The sequence below is a fragment of the Rhinolophus ferrumequinum genome, chromosome 11 (assembly GCF_004115265.2).
Source record: "Rhinolophus ferrumequinum isolate MPI-CBG mRhiFer1 chromosome 11, mRhiFer1_v1.p, whole genome shotgun sequence".
Taxonomy (NCBI): domain Eukaryota; kingdom Metazoa; phylum Chordata; class Mammalia; order Chiroptera; family Rhinolophidae; genus Rhinolophus; species Rhinolophus ferrumequinum.
In genome coordinates this window covers 7,824,295-7,841,713 of record NC_046294.1, presented here as the reverse complement: position 1 = coordinate 7,841,713, position 17,419 = coordinate 7,824,295, and the positions used below count along the sequence as shown (strand labels likewise).

Genomic DNA, 17,419 nt, shown 5'->3' with positions numbered 1-17,419 from the left:
GTTATACCACCTTTTGTTTTCTGATTCCATCTATTTATGAACATTGTGTTTTCCACACTTTCATGCACTCCTTCTTCATCTTGTAAATCAGCTTTCAAAACTCAGGTGCCTAAAGCACCCACTCTGACTTAGTGGAACTTACTGAAAGGTGATATTTTCTCCCTAATTTTCTCTTCAGTTTTTCTATAGCACATTGTGCATCTGCTGTGTAAGTACCTTATAAGACCAGAATTATCAGAGTGTAATTACTTACATACATGTCTCTTACTGTTTACACTTTGAGACCACTGAAGACCTTGTTTTACACAAGGTCTTGTGTAATGGTTAATTTTGTGAGTCAGCTTGGCTGGGTCACAAGCTGCCCAGATATTTGGTTTTATATTATTTCTCTGTGTGTGTGTGTGTGTGTGTGTGTGTGTGTGAAGGTGTTTCCAGAATGAGACTAGCATTTGAATCAGTAGATTGAGTAAAACAGATGCTCTCCCTGGTGTGACTGGGCATCATTCAATTCACTGAGGGTCTCAATAGAACAAAAAGACAGAGGAAGCAGGAGTTTCCTCTGTCTAAATGTTAAGTTGGGACATTGCTCTTCTCCTGTCTATGGACTGGGACTTACGCCACTGGCACTTCTGCTTCTCAGGCTTTTGGACTCTGATAGAACTATACCGCTGGCTTCACGGTGTGTCCAGCTTACAGATGGCAGATCGTCGCACTTCTCAGCGTCCATAACCACGTGAGCATTGCCTTATAATAAATATCCCTTGTTTCTATGGAGAACACTGACTAATGAGCTGTATTTCAAGAACTAGTACATAAAAGCTTCTCAAAAATGTTGTAGGAACAAATAAATAAACCCCAAAAAAGAGAAACTCGCCTATAGACTAATGCTGCTTTCCTCTCCTCAATCAGTGTTCCCCTTTGCCAGTACCTTAAAATCAATGTAAATTCTTGGAATTATTTGAACTGAAATAGAACATATGGTTTCAAAAGACCGTGGTCACATCACGTTCTAGTTGGCTTTAATTTGACTCATGATTGTTTTAAATTATGCATTTTATCAATACATAATATTAAAAAGCAAAAACACTTGCCTTCTGTTTTTTCCACAGAAAAACCATAAGGTAGCTTTATGTAGTTACAGTGGAGAGACCAGCCCAACCTCCTGGTGATTGTCAGGATCTACTAATCCAGTCAGGTTAGTGACTCCTTTCCTTGACTGCTGGCTTCTGAGCATAGTTTAATATCTGATACTTGCTCTGTGTCTCCTAGTGCAAATGTTCCCATTCTGGATGCAAAGACCTCACTACTTATAGACTTTTGATTTACAGGGAGAGGAAGAGCAGATTCTTCAGGTAGGGCACCAAGAGTCTGGTAACTGGGGCCATTTCAGCTTCCACCATTTTGTTCCCAAACTGTTTATTCTACCTACAGGGGACAAAGCACCAGGTAGTAGTTTTCTTGGTGTAGAATTAACCCCTGGTCGTTCGCAGAATGTAAAAGAATTTATGGACTCTACAAGAGTAAGAAAAGATTTATTGAAAGTCAAAGAGAGACAGTCTGGCAAAGGAAAGTTTTGCCAGGACAGAGCCCAGTAGGGACAGCTGCGGAAGATCTTGAAAATTACTGGCAAAGGGACTTTCGCCATGGTAGAGCCCAGTAGGGACAGCCGCCCCCATGACAAGGAGTGCTTGGGTTTTATATTTTTCTAGCAGGATGTAGGGTGCTTGTCAGCTTGCAGGGGAGGCTGCCATTACAATTGTCTTCTGGGAACTGTCCTGTTCCCATCTATGATGGATGTCAGCTTGCAGGGGGTTGCTGTTGCGATTGGGAATGTTCTGTTCTCACGTATGATGGATGTAAGGTGCTTGTCAGCCTGCAGGTGCAGTGCTAGCCAGGGGAGTCAGAGCCAAGTGGTTAATGTTTAAGCTTTTTCCTGTTGGCCCACAAGCCCGCTCCTGTTAACTCTTTACTTGTCTCATCAGTGGTCATTGATTTAGAGTGAATGCTGCATCCTGGAAAGTAGTTTCCCATCTTTGCAGAGTATTATTTCCAAACTAGCTCCTTAGATACACTTTCACAAGGCTATATCGCTCTATGAGACTCGCAGCTTCTGGGTCATAGAATGTGCAATAGAACCAGTGGGTTGCGTGGTTATGAGCCCACTTCCACACCTCCTTTTCTGCCTTTTGGGTTCTTTATTTCAATGAAGTGCTATGAAGGCTCTTGTTTTGGTGGATCATACACTCTCTATGCCTTTAGATAGTTGTGCTGGCGGAGGTCAAGGCAAGACAGAGATGCTTACCCAGAATCTCTGTTATTGTAGTTAATATATATCACTACCCCTTTTGAAGGTGAAAGGGGTCTAATATAATCAGTTTGACATCAAGATATTGGTTGGTCTCCTTGAGGTGCTGTGTTAGCGACTCAGCCTTGGTCTCTGTTGTTTGCAGATTGACATTCAGCAGCACTGGCAGCTAGTTCAGACTTGGCGAGTGGGAGTGCATGCTGTGACGTATGCAGAGCTTCAGTCTCCACCATCATGGCCCTTCTAATCAGAGGACTGCTTGTGGACAGCAACTCTGAGTCATTCTGGATATTTTTTTAGTGCCTTTTCCCTTCTTCCATGGTGTATGGTCAATGTGGAGTGTTACATGTGATACAAAGACCTTCACACCTCACGTACACCCCCATAGATATATCCACATGCCTCTTCCTCAGACCTTCTTTCTTTCTTTCATCCAGTCTTTCCTTTCTGTTTCCAGGCCCAGTCACCAAATTAAGCCATTTGCAGCACCCAATCACCCATATATATCTTACCTCAGGCTGATTCTATTTAGACACAAAGTGGATAATCAGGTGTACTACTTGAAACTCAGCCCATGGAGAGAATTACTTGTCACTGCTGACTGTCATGGTCCCCAGATAAGGCAGTACTTCATTAGCAGTCAATATTTTACTTTTTTCCACATACCAGGTCATTCCACACCTGAACCTAGCAGTTATGTTCTCCTTCTGTCAGCTGGTCACAACAGACACCCAGATAGCTGTAGGTGTGCATGGGGGTGGGGTACAATACTGGGGGGTCACAGGGGCTCTGAGCCACCCGACCATGCAGCTTATAAGACCTGTCTCTGATTGTTCTTTATCCCTGACATGACTTTTATCTTAGGATGGAATGCTGCTGCGTTCATTGGACTGTATGACTTGATGGAATTGACAGCACTCAGCTAATGATCTTAACTCCTGACTGCATGGCAACTTTATGTCAGGCCTCCTTTCTAACTCTAGGGTCTATGAAATGATTCAACTCCTAAGGTTTGTAATAAACATCACACCACATCTTTTCTCACTCAGATACCTCCTCTCCCATTGGGTTTTCCAGGTAGTATGATCCAACAAGCCAGACTGCTTCTGCAGAAATCGGAACCAGCTCCATTCTATAATACAAGCAGTCTGGACTGTTCAGAAGGCAATGTCATGAGAAAAATAAATAAGTGCAGTAATTATTTTAGATTGAAAATAACATTAAAAAACTATAATCAAATACAATGTATAAACTACAGCTACATCACGGGTGGGGTAAAACAGCTAGAAAGACATATTTGAGGACCACTGTGACAATTTAATCTGAAGAATACATATATATGAAAGGTGCTCAACATCACTAATCATCAGGGAAATGCAAACCATGAGATATACACCTGTTAGGATGGCAATTATAAAAAGAAAAGAAAACAAGTCTTAGCAAGAATGTGAAGAAATTGGAATCCTCATACACCGTGGGAATGTAAAATGATACAGCTACTATGGAAAACAGTACGGAGATTCCTTAAGAAATTATTTAAAAATTGCCTTATGATCCAGAAATCCCAATAGTGGATATTTATCCAAAAGAATTGAAATAAGGATCTCAAAGAGAACTTTCATTATTTGCAATAACCAAGATATGGTGACTTCTCCCCATAGATTTACTCACAACCTGGCTGAAAAGGATCTGGGAGGCAGCCACTGAAGCAAGCAGGAGGACAAAATACGTTAGTGAGTAACCATCAGAGCCCAGAGTACTGGATGGTCCAGCTGGAGGGGGTAGCAGCGGAAAAGCCTGGTGGTGTTATGGTGGGGGAGCTTTGCAAAAATGCTGCAGTCAAATGCAAGTAAGTTAGATGCCTGGAAATATTTGAGAACCAAGACCGAAAGACCAGAACTTATGTGTATATTCTTACAGTCACTGGACTATTAGGAGATTGGGAAGATTCTGTAACTAATAGGAAGTAAGAGAGAATGGTTCGAGGTGGAGGATGCAGTCAAAGTTCTCCAGTATCCTTAATCTGCACTGTAGGGTGCCTAAAAAGCTAAAGCTGTGTTCTTCCCAAGCCTGTGGAGACTCTATGCTCCAGTCCCCCAGATAACAATGCCACGTTGGTAACGGCTGCACGTTCCTCTGAGTCGCCATCTAGTGGAGGATAAGTCGAATCAAGTGGCTCTCTACCACCGTGGACAATCTCAGAAGAATTGAGGTTGCTGCATTGACCTTGGCAAACATCTGAACGAGACTTGTGATGTGTCTGAATTTGCCATGAGAAAAGTTAAACCAAGTTGCCTCTTTTTTAGCTGTTTTGAAAATTTCTTTTTCTGTTAAATGGCATAAAGCATTTTAATAAGTCAAAGCCACATGGACTGTTTTTAGATTTCTTAACTGCCATGTGCTTATGTGTATTGGGATTTGACATCAGTCTGTGGTTTATTTTGTGGTGTTAACTTCTAAAAGGCAGATCAAATTATATATGGGTTTATTTTTCCTCCAAATGTTTTCTGGTTTACAACATTAATAGATTCAACAAATCCTTCTACAGTAAGATTTGGTGCAAATGATCATTCGTGGTCGTGAAGAAATTTTAATTCCATCCCAAAACTTGTTTCATAGGATCACATTTTCACTTTATAAATTCCAGATTTGGACCATTGTCCGGTAACTATTTTGACAAATGATTTAATGTCCTTTCTCTAGAAATTTGTCAACGTCTCTGTCTCCAATCTCACCACTGTAACTTGGCTATACTCGCTATCTGACATGGCTATTTCCCCTATAATGCAAGAATAGTTTTAACACAAAGTATAACTTCACAGAGTTGGTGATTTTTAAGACATTACTGTTAGAAAATGCATGTGATAAATTTATCTTACCATGAAAATGATATTCGTGGAATTTAATTTAGAATCCACAGTTGCCAACTCCTTTACCTGTACTCTGTACACACAGAATACGGTAGCTCCGTATTTCTCTGAATTTAATCTACTTTTCAAAATATATTTTCAGCATTTGAATTTGGTGACACCTCTTCTGTTAAACTTGCCTATCAACCATCAGATTGTCCTCTGACCTTAAATGTCCAGTCAGGTGTGATGCAATCACAGTGGACTAACATTTCTTGTTTTTCAGCTGTGACTGAGAATGTCTCACCTTTACTGGCTGTTTATCATAGGGTGACTTACCATAGGGTGACCGAGAATGTCTCACCTTTTATATGTTATTAATAGGTATCACTTCTCACATAGCTGTCTATCGAGGGCACTGTATCATACCCTGAACTAAAAATTATATTGTCTTCTACTTACCTTTATACTTGCTCAAAAACAAGAATCCAATCTAAAACATAAACGACTTTTCTGAAACTCTTCCACTTCCCCCAATCAGGTCAGAAATGAGGCGGAAGCAAAACCTGTGACTCAGGTATAAGGTAGAGGAGATTAAAGATCATTCCACATGGAGACTTAAGTTTTTTTGTAAATATCATAACTAGTAACTGGTGAGTAAGGAAGAAAGTAAATATTATTATTATTATTATTTTAAACTTTTATTTATTTAAGTGTGTTTTTCCAGGACCCATCAGCTCCAAGTCAAGTAGTTGTTTCAATCTAGTTGTGGAGGGCACAGCTCACAGTGGCCCATGTGGGGATCGAACTGGCACCTTGTTAAGAGCACTGTACTTCAACCAACTCGGCTTACCAACTGCCCAGGAAGAAAGTAATTATAAACAAAACATTTTTTCAACAAATTATTATCCTTTCAAAAATATAATTGTTGCTAAAAGTTGAGTGCTATTGCCATTAAGGAAATTGATGCCTCTGTTTTGAAAATGAGATCTCATCCTATAAATGCAGCTGAACAGAATAGAATCTCTAGTTTACAAATTAATATTGTCAAAGGAATGAAAAAAGTAGAAAATAACTTTGCTAAATAATTTCATTCTAAGTTCTGTGGTGTGGTCCATTATGACCATCAGAATTTTTCTAGTTTTTTTCGCAGGGAATGCTATGTATTCTGGACGATTTCTTCAAAGCAAGCAAATCCTACAAACTGATATCAATTTCTAATGTACGAAGATTTTTTTTCAGTCATTTATTGTCTTTAAATTATATACTTACACAGCAGAGAAACTAGATTGTTTCTGTATGTATAAATGCCATTATAAGCATTTGACAGTTTATCTTGTAGGAGGTATACTCAGAGGTAATAATGAATAATCTAATATTACAAATTCACGAATTACTGATGTTATAAATATTATTGTATGTTTTTTGTAGAAGCATTTGGTCTAAGTAGTGCCACTACGGTCAGATTTATTTCAATGTCACTGAGCAATCAATTGCATTTAATCTAAATAAACTGCAAAATTACCCAATGTACAATTTGTATTACTGAATAAAATAGATTACAGTTGTCAACTCTGAATTTCCCATGGGCTAGTTCTTCACTATGTTTGTAGAACTCAGTCTAGCAAAATTAGAGGAAAAGGCTTCAGTTTTTTTTGCTCTGACTTGTAAAGAGTATGGAAGATGTCATTTGTGTCATCACACAAAGAAAAAAAATTGCATAACTATTCTTAGATCCATCAGAGAATTGAGATTAAGGGCACCTACTGTCCCCAAAACTGGGGAGATAGAAAGGTACATGAAATCACAGATTACCAGGAGCAGAAGCTCACTGCTGGAGCCAGTGCTGGCAGGGACACTTAGACTGTAGTTGAAGAGTTATCAGGGTCTCAGTGTAGACTAGTTTGAGATTTAAAAGCTGTGGGGGAGTGAAGCTCCCACACATTCATGGAGACCCAACAGATTCTCACTATGAAGATCAAAGAAAAATGCCTTCTTCCTTCAATAGGAAGAGGAGCACAGTAAACATTTTGAATTATACCCAGAGTCAGAGTATCTGCTCTTGGCTCTATTCTCTGTAAAGAAGGCCAGACCTGGAGAGAAACAACATTACCAAAGCCTTATCTGACATGGAGAAAAGCAATTAGTCAACTCCAGCCCCCTCCAGCCTTTCTGTCTCACATAAAGGGAAAGAGAAAAACAATGAAACTCATCTGAAGATCACAGTACAGGGACTCCGGCCCACCACAAAGAAAAAAATAATTAAAAATTATTCATATTATTATAGACTGTTTTCCTTCCCCAGTATCCAACTACCACATCAACAAGGCTCTGGGACAATAACAGTGAATTACAAGGGAGAGATGCAAGACACAGATTCCATGTAAAGTGTTTCTAGAGATTTCACGTAAGAAGACCCAGACAATCAGGGAGAACGAAAAAAAGTACACTAGAGGAAATTGAAGCCTCTGACACATGCAGACACAAAAAACATTAAACACAGCCTATCTTATAGCCAGATAAATATTAAATCTCACACTAAAGGCCTATTTACTTCAATCTGATTATCTAATGCATCAGAGACAAAGCAAACATCAGAGACAGACTCAGATATGGCATGGCATTTGGAATTATCAGACATGGAATTTAAAATAATTATGATCAACATGCTAAGGGAACTAATGAGAAAAGTGGACAATATGCTAGAATAGACAGGTAACATAAGCAGAGAGCTGGAAATAAGAGGGAACCAAATGGAAATACTAGAAATCAAAAACTCTGTAATAGAAATGAATGCCTTTGGTAGACTCAACAGTAGATGGGACATGACTAAGAAAAGAATAAACTTGAAGATTTGTCAATAGAAACCTTCCAAACTGAAATGCAAAGAGAAAACAGAATGACAAATAAGTAATAGCGTATCCAACAACTGTGGAACAATTGCAAATGGTGTAATATGCATATAATAGGACTACCAGAAGGAGAAGAATGAGAGAAAGGAGTAGTGGAAATATTTAAAGTAATGATGGCTGAGCATTTTCCAAAACTAAGGACAAACACCAAATCTAAATCAGTGGAAAGGCCCTAACTCTTTATTTCTTTTAAGAGTAGACAAATGTGTACAGGCAGAAATTGTATCACTGGTTGCCAGAGTTTGGATGGAGGTAATCAGGATTGAATGTTAATAGCAGTGGTGTTTTTCTGGGGGGGTGTTTTTCTGATGAAAATGTTCTAAAATTAGATAATTATTGTGGTTTCAAAGTAGACAAAACAAACAAACAAAACAGAAACAGACTTGTAGAAACAGAGACCAAAGGGATGGTTACCAGAAGGAGGGGGTGGGAGATGGGTGAAAATGGGGAAGGGGAATATAGTCAATAATATTGTGATAAGCTGACACGGTGACAGATGGTTACTAGAATTAGTGGGGTGATCACATTGTAAGGTATAAAAATGTCGAATCACTATATTGTATACCTGAAACTAACAAAACCACTATAAGATTGAATACCAACTATACTTAAATAAAAAATAAATTAAAAGACTCCAAGATAATTATTAAATGTGTTCCAAAAACATGTTTGAGAAGTAAAGAAAGGCATGATAGCAAAGACTTGTCAAATAGAATGAATAGACAGATGTTATAAAAGGAACTACTCGAAAATTTATGATTTGAAAAGCACAGTTGCTGAAGTAATAAATCCATTAAATGTCCCAACAGTATATTAGAAATGGCAGAAAAAAGAATCAGTGAATGTGAAGACCGAGCAGTAGAGATTATGAAACATGAAGAACAGAAAGAAAAAACAGTGGAGAATTCTCCAAGAAAGCATAACAACCGTTATTGTGTATGTACCAAAAAACAGAGCATCAAAAGAGGTAAAATCTGATAGAACTGTAAGGAGAAATAGGTGTTACAGGCTTCAACACCCTTCTATGAGAAATGAACAGCTCCAGCAGGCAGAATATCAGTAAAGACACAGCTGTACTCAACAGCACCATCAACCAACTCTATAATTGACATTTAAAGACTACTTCATTCAACAATAGCAGAGTACACATTCTTTTCAAGCTCATATGAAACATTCACCAAGATACACCACATTCTGGGCCATAAAATACACCTTACCAAATTTAAAATATAGGTATCATACAATGTGTGCTCTTACACAAAAATGGAATTTAACTAGAAATCAACAAGAAAAGATAGTTGGAATATCCCAAGGTACTTGGAGATTAAACTACACTACCAATAACACATAGGGCAGAGAAGAAATCTCAAGAGCAACTTAAAAATATTTTGAACTAAATGAAAATGAAAATACAACTTATGAAAATTCGCGGGATGTTGTGTAATCATTGTTGGAGGGAAATTTACAGCATTGAATGCATATATTAGAAAAGACAAAAGATCTTAAATCATCAATCTAAGTTTCCATTTTAGGAAACTATAAAAAGAAGAGCAAATTAAATCAAAAGTAAGCTGAAGAAAAGAAATGATAAAAATTAGAGCAGAAATCAATGAAACTGAAAACAGGGAATCAATACACTAGAAAATCAATGCAATAAAAAAATAGCTCTTTGAGAAGATCAATAATACCGATAATTTCTGTGAAACGCATAAATTAGTCAAATCCATAGAGACCGAAGTAGATTAATGGTTGCTAAGAGCTGGAGTTGGGGTGGGAATTGGAGAGTGACTCCTGATGGGTACAGGTTTATTTTGTGGTGAAAATGTTTTACAATGAGATGGATGCATAACTATGAATGACCAAAACCCATGGAGTATTACATTTTAAAGAGTGAATTGTATAGTATGTAAATTATATGTCAACAAGCCTTCAAAAGAATTTTTAATGGAAGATTTAGTACTAACAATGGTAACATTTTCCTCCATATTTTCTCTTTAATTCTTCCACAGCATATTGCACATTTGTCATATATGTTTTATAATGTCAGAGTGTAGTTATTTGTGTACCTCTCCCTTATTCACTATAGGATAAGACCCTTAAAGACCTTGTCTTACACATTGCTGTTGAGTTTAGCGATAACACAAGTCATGAACATTAGAGGACTTCTCCTGGAAGAGAAGTCCTCACAAGTGTTATCTGAATGAATGAATTAATAAGCCTGCAAAAATAATCCTCTGTAGGAGCTTACCACTGGCTTAGCCCTTTGCCCTCCATCACTACCCACCCTGCCCCCATTTTAAATAACTTATTTTCAGTGTGAATTCATGGTTTGATTTGACTTGAAACAGAATGTCACTTCCCAAAAGGGAAAGATTGCAGCATATTTCACTTGTTTTAATTTAACTCAGGACTGTTTTCATTAACTCTTTTAATCAAAATTCAAACAAAGCACTTACTTTCAGTACTTTTCATAGGAAAAGAAAAAAAAAATCTCACTTTTGTGTCTCACAAATGACATGTGAAAAGGGCTGCAAACCATACGTAGCAGGTTTGTTTTATTTATTTAGACATGGAGCTCAAAGTCCAGTGCTACTTTGGGGCACTGCTGATGGAAAGAACTTTCACCAAGTAAACCTTTAAAGACCTTATGTGGTCAGCTGCTGGAAGTATCTAGGCAAAATATTTCTCTTTGACTTTAACGAAAACGGCTACCTACCTGATCCCCAAACAACTTGGAGAAACAGCTGTGGAGGTGAGACAAGGCTTATTGAGGAGAAATTGTGGTCAGGATCAACACACACTTAATGTGACGGAGTGGAAGGAAACCTGTTTTTCCTTTGACCTTTCCTAGATACAGTCATTGGGGATCCTCTTGGGAATCGCCTGTTCATCCTCCATGGCCTTTCATCAACTCCTGGAGCAAGCTGGAGGCATGGGCAGATTCCAGAGCCTTCAGATAGCTTTCCATTGTATTTCCATCCTCATGGTGTACCCTCATATTCTATTGGAAAACTTCACTGCAGCCATCCCTGATCACCGCTGCTGGGTCCACAGCCTCGACAATGACACTGTCTCTGCTAATGGCACTGGGATCCACAGGCAAGACATTCTCCTGAGAATCAGCATCCCGCTGGACTCAAATCTGAGACCGGAAAAGTGTCGTCGTTTCCTCCACACTCAGTGGCAGCTCCTCCACCTGAATGGAACTTTCTCCAACATGAGTGAGCTGGACACGGAGCCCTGTGTGGATGGCTGGGTGTATGACCGAAGCTCCTTCTCGTCCACCATCGTGACTAAGGTAAGAGGCCCCTTTACCTCTCATGAGTCCGTCGTCTCGGAGTTTAGGGATAACACAAGTCATGAACATTAGTCACTATGCAGGTGCTCAATTTTTTTTTTTTTAATTTATTGGGGTGACAATTGTTAGTAAAATTACATAGATTTCAGGTGTACAATTCTGTATTACCGCATCTATAAATCCCATTGTGTGTTTACCACCCGGAGTCACTTCTCCTTCCATCACCATATATTTGATATCCCTTACCCTCATCTCCCACCCCCACCCCCCTTACCCTCTGGTAACCACTAAACTATTGTCTGTGTCTATGAGTTCTTGTTTCTCATTTGTTTGTCTTGTTCTTTTGTTGTTTTTGGTTTATATACCACATATCACTGAAATCATATGGTTCTCTGCTTTTTCTGTCTGACTTATTTCGCTTAGCATTATACTCTCAAGATCCATCCATGTTGTCACAAATGTTCCTATATCATCTTTCTTACCGCCAAATAATATTCCATTGTGTATATATACCACAACTTCTTTATCCATTCATCTATTGAAGGACATTTTGGTTGTTTCCATGTCTTTGCCACGGTAAACAAAGCTGCAATGAACATTGGAGCACACGTGTCTTTATGTGTAGATGTTTTCAGATTTTTTTGGGTAGATACCCAGGAGAGGGATTGCTAGGACATATGGTAATTCTATTCGTAATTTTTTGAGGAACCTCCACACTGCCTTCCATAACGGCTGCACCAGTCTGCATTCACACCAACAGTGTATGAGGGTTCCTTTTTCTCCACAGCCTCTCCAACACTTGTTACTATTTGTCCTGTTGATGACAGCCATTCTGACTGGGGTGAGGTGATATCTCATTGTGGTTTTTATTTGCATTTCTCTGATGATTAGTGATGTTGAGCATTTTTTCATATGTCTATTTGCCATTTGTATATCCTCTTTGGAGAAATGTCTCTTCAGGTCCTCTGCCCATTTTTCAATTGGGTTGTTTGTTTTTTTGTTGTTGAGTTTCATGAGTTCCTTGTATGTTTTGTATATTAGCCCCTGATATTAGGCCCTGTTTGCAAAAATCTTCTCCCATTCAGTTGGTTGGCTCTTTATTTTGTCGATGGTTTCTTTTGCTGTGCAGAAGCTTTTAAGTTTCATATAGTCCCATTCGTTTATTTTAGCTTTTACTTCTATTGCCTTTGGAGTCAAATTCATAAAATGCTCTTTGAACCCAAGGTCCATAAGTTTAGTACCTATGTTTTCTTCTATGCAGTTTATTGTGTCAGGTCTAATGCTTAAGTCTTTGATCCATTTTGAATTAATTTTGGTACATGGTGACAGATAGCAGTCCAGTTTCATTCTTTTGCACATGGCTTTCCAATTCTCCCAGCACCATTTATTGAAGAGGCTGTCTTTCCTCCATTTTATGCTTTTGGCTTCTTTGTCAAAAATTATCTGTCCATATTTATGTGGTTTTATTTCTGGGTTCTCAATTCTATTCCATTGGTGTATGTGTCTGTTTTTCTGCCAATACGATGCTATTTTAATTATTGTAGCCCTGTAGTACAAGCTAATGTCAGGGAGTGTGGCAGGTGCTCAATTTTTATTCCTTCAGCAAATATTAATTGCTTCTATTAAATGCCAGACATCTACATATTTAATGAGTCTACTGAACTGAAAAACAGACATTATCTTACTATTATATGGCTTTTACTTTTAGGAAGACCAAAGGTCAAGCAAGTATTTTATGTCACGTGTTAAAAATGTTATGCAATGTCAGTAATATTCAGCCATGCTTGCAAATTAGAAACATCTGGGAAGCTGATGAAAACCACCAAGTACAGACTGTACCCAGATGAGAAGAACCAATGTGAACTTCTGGCATCAGTAAACTTTAAAGCTCCTCTAATGATTGCACTCTGTAGCCAAGGTTGACAACCACTTAGTATGGTGTAAAAGAAGGCATTAATATAGCCAACAGGTTCAGAGGAGGCTTCCCAGTGGAAGTTATGTTTAAGCTGAGACCTGAATAATAAAGATCAGCTAATGCAAAACATATAAGCTGGAGAGGAAGAAGGGGCCTGATGTAAGAAACCTGAAAGTCATTTAAGCTGATTCAATCAGGTTTCTACTGAGGGGTTATAAGCAGCTGTGAAACTCTGCTGTGATGGCTTCTTTCCCTTCCAGTGGGACCTGGTATGTGAATCTCAGTCACTGAAATCAATGGTCCAATTCTCATTCATGGCCGGAATGCTGCTGGGAGGCATCATATATGGCCATTTATCAGACAGGTGAGTGTCTCTGGATCACAGCTCTCTTTACTCTGGGGTATTGTCATGCACTCATGGATCATTGTTCCATTAAGAAACATTTATTACTAATTGCTCTGTCCTGGGGTTTCCTAGGCCCCCAGGGATCTAGAAACACAAATGGAGAATAACGGTCAGTGTGGTGAGTGCTATTTTGTCTGCTGGGAGCACTGTGCACAGGATAGAAAAACATCTCCATTGGACATGGTAGCCTTTTCGGACAGGGTTTAGACATGAGGTGCCACCACATGCAGTTTAGAAAGACTTTACCTGTGGGAACAGAGAAGATGTATCACGCCATGAGATTCATCCTGTTTGAGGGCACAGGTGTGTAAACCAATGTTGCAGGCCGTGGCCAGAGGGCCGTTTCATCCCTCCCTGGGGCCGTAATGCCATGGATTTCCCGAGCAAGGTCATCATGTCCCTGTTTCCCACGTGTGATGGGTAGACAGTCCTACTAAACTTGGGGTGTGCACAGCAATGTGTCTTGGTGGTTTATAGTAAGATCACTCCAGTAACCTCGATGCTTGTTTTTTAAAAACACAGCTCTTTAAAGGTAGGTTTTTCAACCAGGTAAGGTAATTAAACTAATGACAACTGCTGTCACCATTTGTGGTGTCAGAAACTGGAGTATCCTGTGCCTAACAATACTACTTCTGAATTAGACAGCCATCCACTGCCACTACCCAAGCATGTCTCCTGAGGGATATGGGGAATGAAGGTGCCCCTTGCCATCTGTTATACCATCTGAAATAATATCATCTGTTATCTCAGCTGCAAACTCTGAACTCTGAATGTATGACAGTAAATGTAACTTATAAAAGAGTTCAGAGACATAGTGTTCATTCCTAACAGTTCTGTAACACAGAACTACCCACTTAACAGAAATAAAAATAAAACTATATTTACGGCGGATATATTTTTGGAAAGGTGCCAAGACTAGTTAATGGGTAAAATGTAGCCTCTTTAACAAATGATGCTGAGACAACTGGACATTCACATGCGAAAGCATGAAATTGGACCCTTAACAAATATTAACACAAAATGGATCAGTGACTTAAAACGTAAGAGCTAAATCCATAAAACTCTTAGAAGAAAGCATAGGGGTAAATCTACATGACTTTGAGTTTGGCAATGGATTCTTAGATATGATGTGAAAAGCATGAGTAACAAAAGAAAATATAGATAGATTGAACTTCACCAAAACTAAAAACTGTTCTACATCAAAGGACATTATGAAGAAAAGGAAAAGATAACCTAAGTAATGGGAGGAAATATTTGTAAATCATATATAAGGCATAAAGATGGGCAAACAGACCGATGGAGTAGGGTTTAATATCCAGAATATATAAAGAACTCTGACAACTCAACAACAAAAAGACAAAGAATCAAATTTTTAAATGGGCAAAGGACTGGAATATACATTTCTTCAAAAATATATATGAATGTTGCATGAATACATGAAAAAATGCTTAATATTTCATTAAAAATGCAAGTCAAAAACCACACTAAAATGCCACTTCACACTGAATAGGATGGTTATAATAAGTTTTTTAAAAAGCAACCACGAAAAATAACATGTATTCGCGAGAATGTAGAAAACTTGGAACTCTTGTGCATTGCTTATGGGAAGGTAAACTGCTGTGAGAAACATTTTAGAAATTCTTCAAAAAGTTAAATTTAGAGAAACCAGGAAGCACAGATGGAGGACAAAGTCAAGACTTCTGTTTTGGATGTAATACGTTGGAAATGCCTGTTAGTCATCCAAGCAGGCGATGTCAAGTAGAGGAAAACAATGCTAAGAGTATGGACTTGCTTGAAAACTATTTGCCCAAATATGACCCTTAGCCAAGGTGATACTCAGCTAACAAACACCCAAGCAGTTATGCTCCCATGACCCTCCCACTAAGAGGGAACCATACGGCCTAACAGGAAGACTCTAAGTGACTGTTTCAGGGTCAAGGCCAACATCCATTTTAATTGCCCAGTGCCCCTGATGTACAGATTGTTAAATATTTTGAATATGCCTCTGCCCATTAGAACACCCCTTTAATCTAAAACTCAAAAAAAAAAAAATCAGTTATACTTTTCTGTCATACTTTTTTTCTTTTAATGTGTTGAATAAGTGTTTAAATGTTCAGATGTAAATAAAGCAATTAGAAATGTGTTGGTTTGGATTTCTCAGACAAGCCAGACCTCTCCTTGGCTTCAATGTGAGGCAAAGAGCCTTGCTGGTGTATCTCTATAGAAACTGGTTGTGTGATCCCCTGAGGAGGGAGGCAGAGGCTGCAGACAAGGGCTATTGAAATCCAGACAACTATCTTAGCAATGTGATCACAGTCTCGTGCTAAGGTAGCACTTGTCTGAGCTTAGACAAATCTACTCAGAATCAGTTCCTAGAATCCCTTCCCTTTGCATATGCAATGCAATAGCTCAACTTCTGTTATTCCTTTAATGACCAATCGTCCCATTTGCTGGGACATTCTCAGTTTAAATTATTAATACATAACATCCTTTCTTGGTCTCAAAAGTATCCCATTGAGGATGAAAATTGTATGGTCACCCCACTTATTCCTGAGTGCAAAAGAAGGCACAGGACCTCTACCTCTCAGGGTTTCGAGAAAAGTAATCATTGCTGGCACATTCAAGCAATTTGATGATGAAGAAAAAATTTATTAGAAACCCTTGATCCAGCACACTGAGTTTGAGAAAATACAGAATTTCATGAAATTATTTTCTGCTTAGCCTCTTTCAAGATCATAGAAACATTAAACAGTTTAATGTTTAATGAAATTGATGAGTCATGCTCTCACTACCATAAAGTAGAAACTGTCACTGGTGGCTCTTTCCTCAGTGTTAGTAACAACAGTATTAACCAGTACCTGCCTCATATTGAAAGGACTCTCAAAGCCATCAGCAAATAAAATGCAAATATATACTTTACTTTTTTTTTAAGCTTTTGTTATTTTCTTGCCCCCCAAAATGTGCTCATGGTAAAAATTAGAACACAGATAACAAATTTAAATATCTTTTAAATTATTTGTAATTCACATTCTGTAAGACAACTAACCTAGCCTCTTCAAAAGAGCAATGTCATGAGAAAACTAAATGAAATTGGGGCATGAAGAAAAAGTGAAACAGATACATACACACATGAAAGGAATTCATGGCCAAACTAATGAGGACACTATCTCATGAAATGAGTATGATAATTTCATACTGTGGTTGATATTCAAAAGAAGAAAAATTTGTGTTGTGCAAAACATAAAGACTATTGTGTTATTAATTAATTAATTAGTTAATTAATTAATTGTATACTCTGGCTAGGTGTTCATCACTGCTTTTCTCTTTTTTCTGGATGTAGAGGAAAATTGCTCTTCTCAGTCTTTTAATTAATTTGGATTCGTACACTCGTGTTCTGACCATAAATTGTGGACAAAAGTGATATTGGCTGCTTCCGGGCATGTCCATGTAAGGTCTACTCCCAATACAGAGATTATTATTAATGCATTAACTGTACTTCTTTAAATTCATGTGTTATTTCAAAATAAATTACCTTTTTTGGTTTACGTATATTTTAGCTTACATATTATGTAAATGTTATCATTTCCTTCTTTTCCTTTTGTATACCCACTACTATGGTTTTGAGGTACATACACATCCGTATTTCTAGTTCATTTCTTAATTGATGTACAGTGGAGATCCATTAGGGTACTCCTAATCCATTTTTTTTTTTTTTAGTGACGGACAACCCGATT

General features: G+C 38.2%; 1 protein-coding gene across 3 annotated transcripts in view; it reads left to right on the top strand.

The window, feature by feature from the left end:
* The first annotated feature begins 10,664 nt into the window (after positions 1 to 10,664).
* The window catches only part of LOC117029609 (solute carrier family 22 member 9-like), a 38,738-nt gene continuing 31,983 nt past the window's right edge, over positions 10,665 to 17,419 (top strand). For 2 of the 3 annotated variants that reach the window (XM_033118828.1, XM_033118830.1), the window contains exons 1-2: positions 10,665 to 11,364; positions 13,540 to 13,643. In XM_033118828.1, coding sequence (XP_032974719.1) covers positions 10,963 to 11,364; positions 13,540 to 13,643 — 506 coding nt within the window. In that variant the 5' untranslated portion in view covers positions 10,665 to 10,962. The remainder of the gene's footprint in view (positions 11,365 to 13,539; positions 13,644 to 17,419) is intronic. The other variant, XM_033118829.1, reaches the window with a different exon arrangement.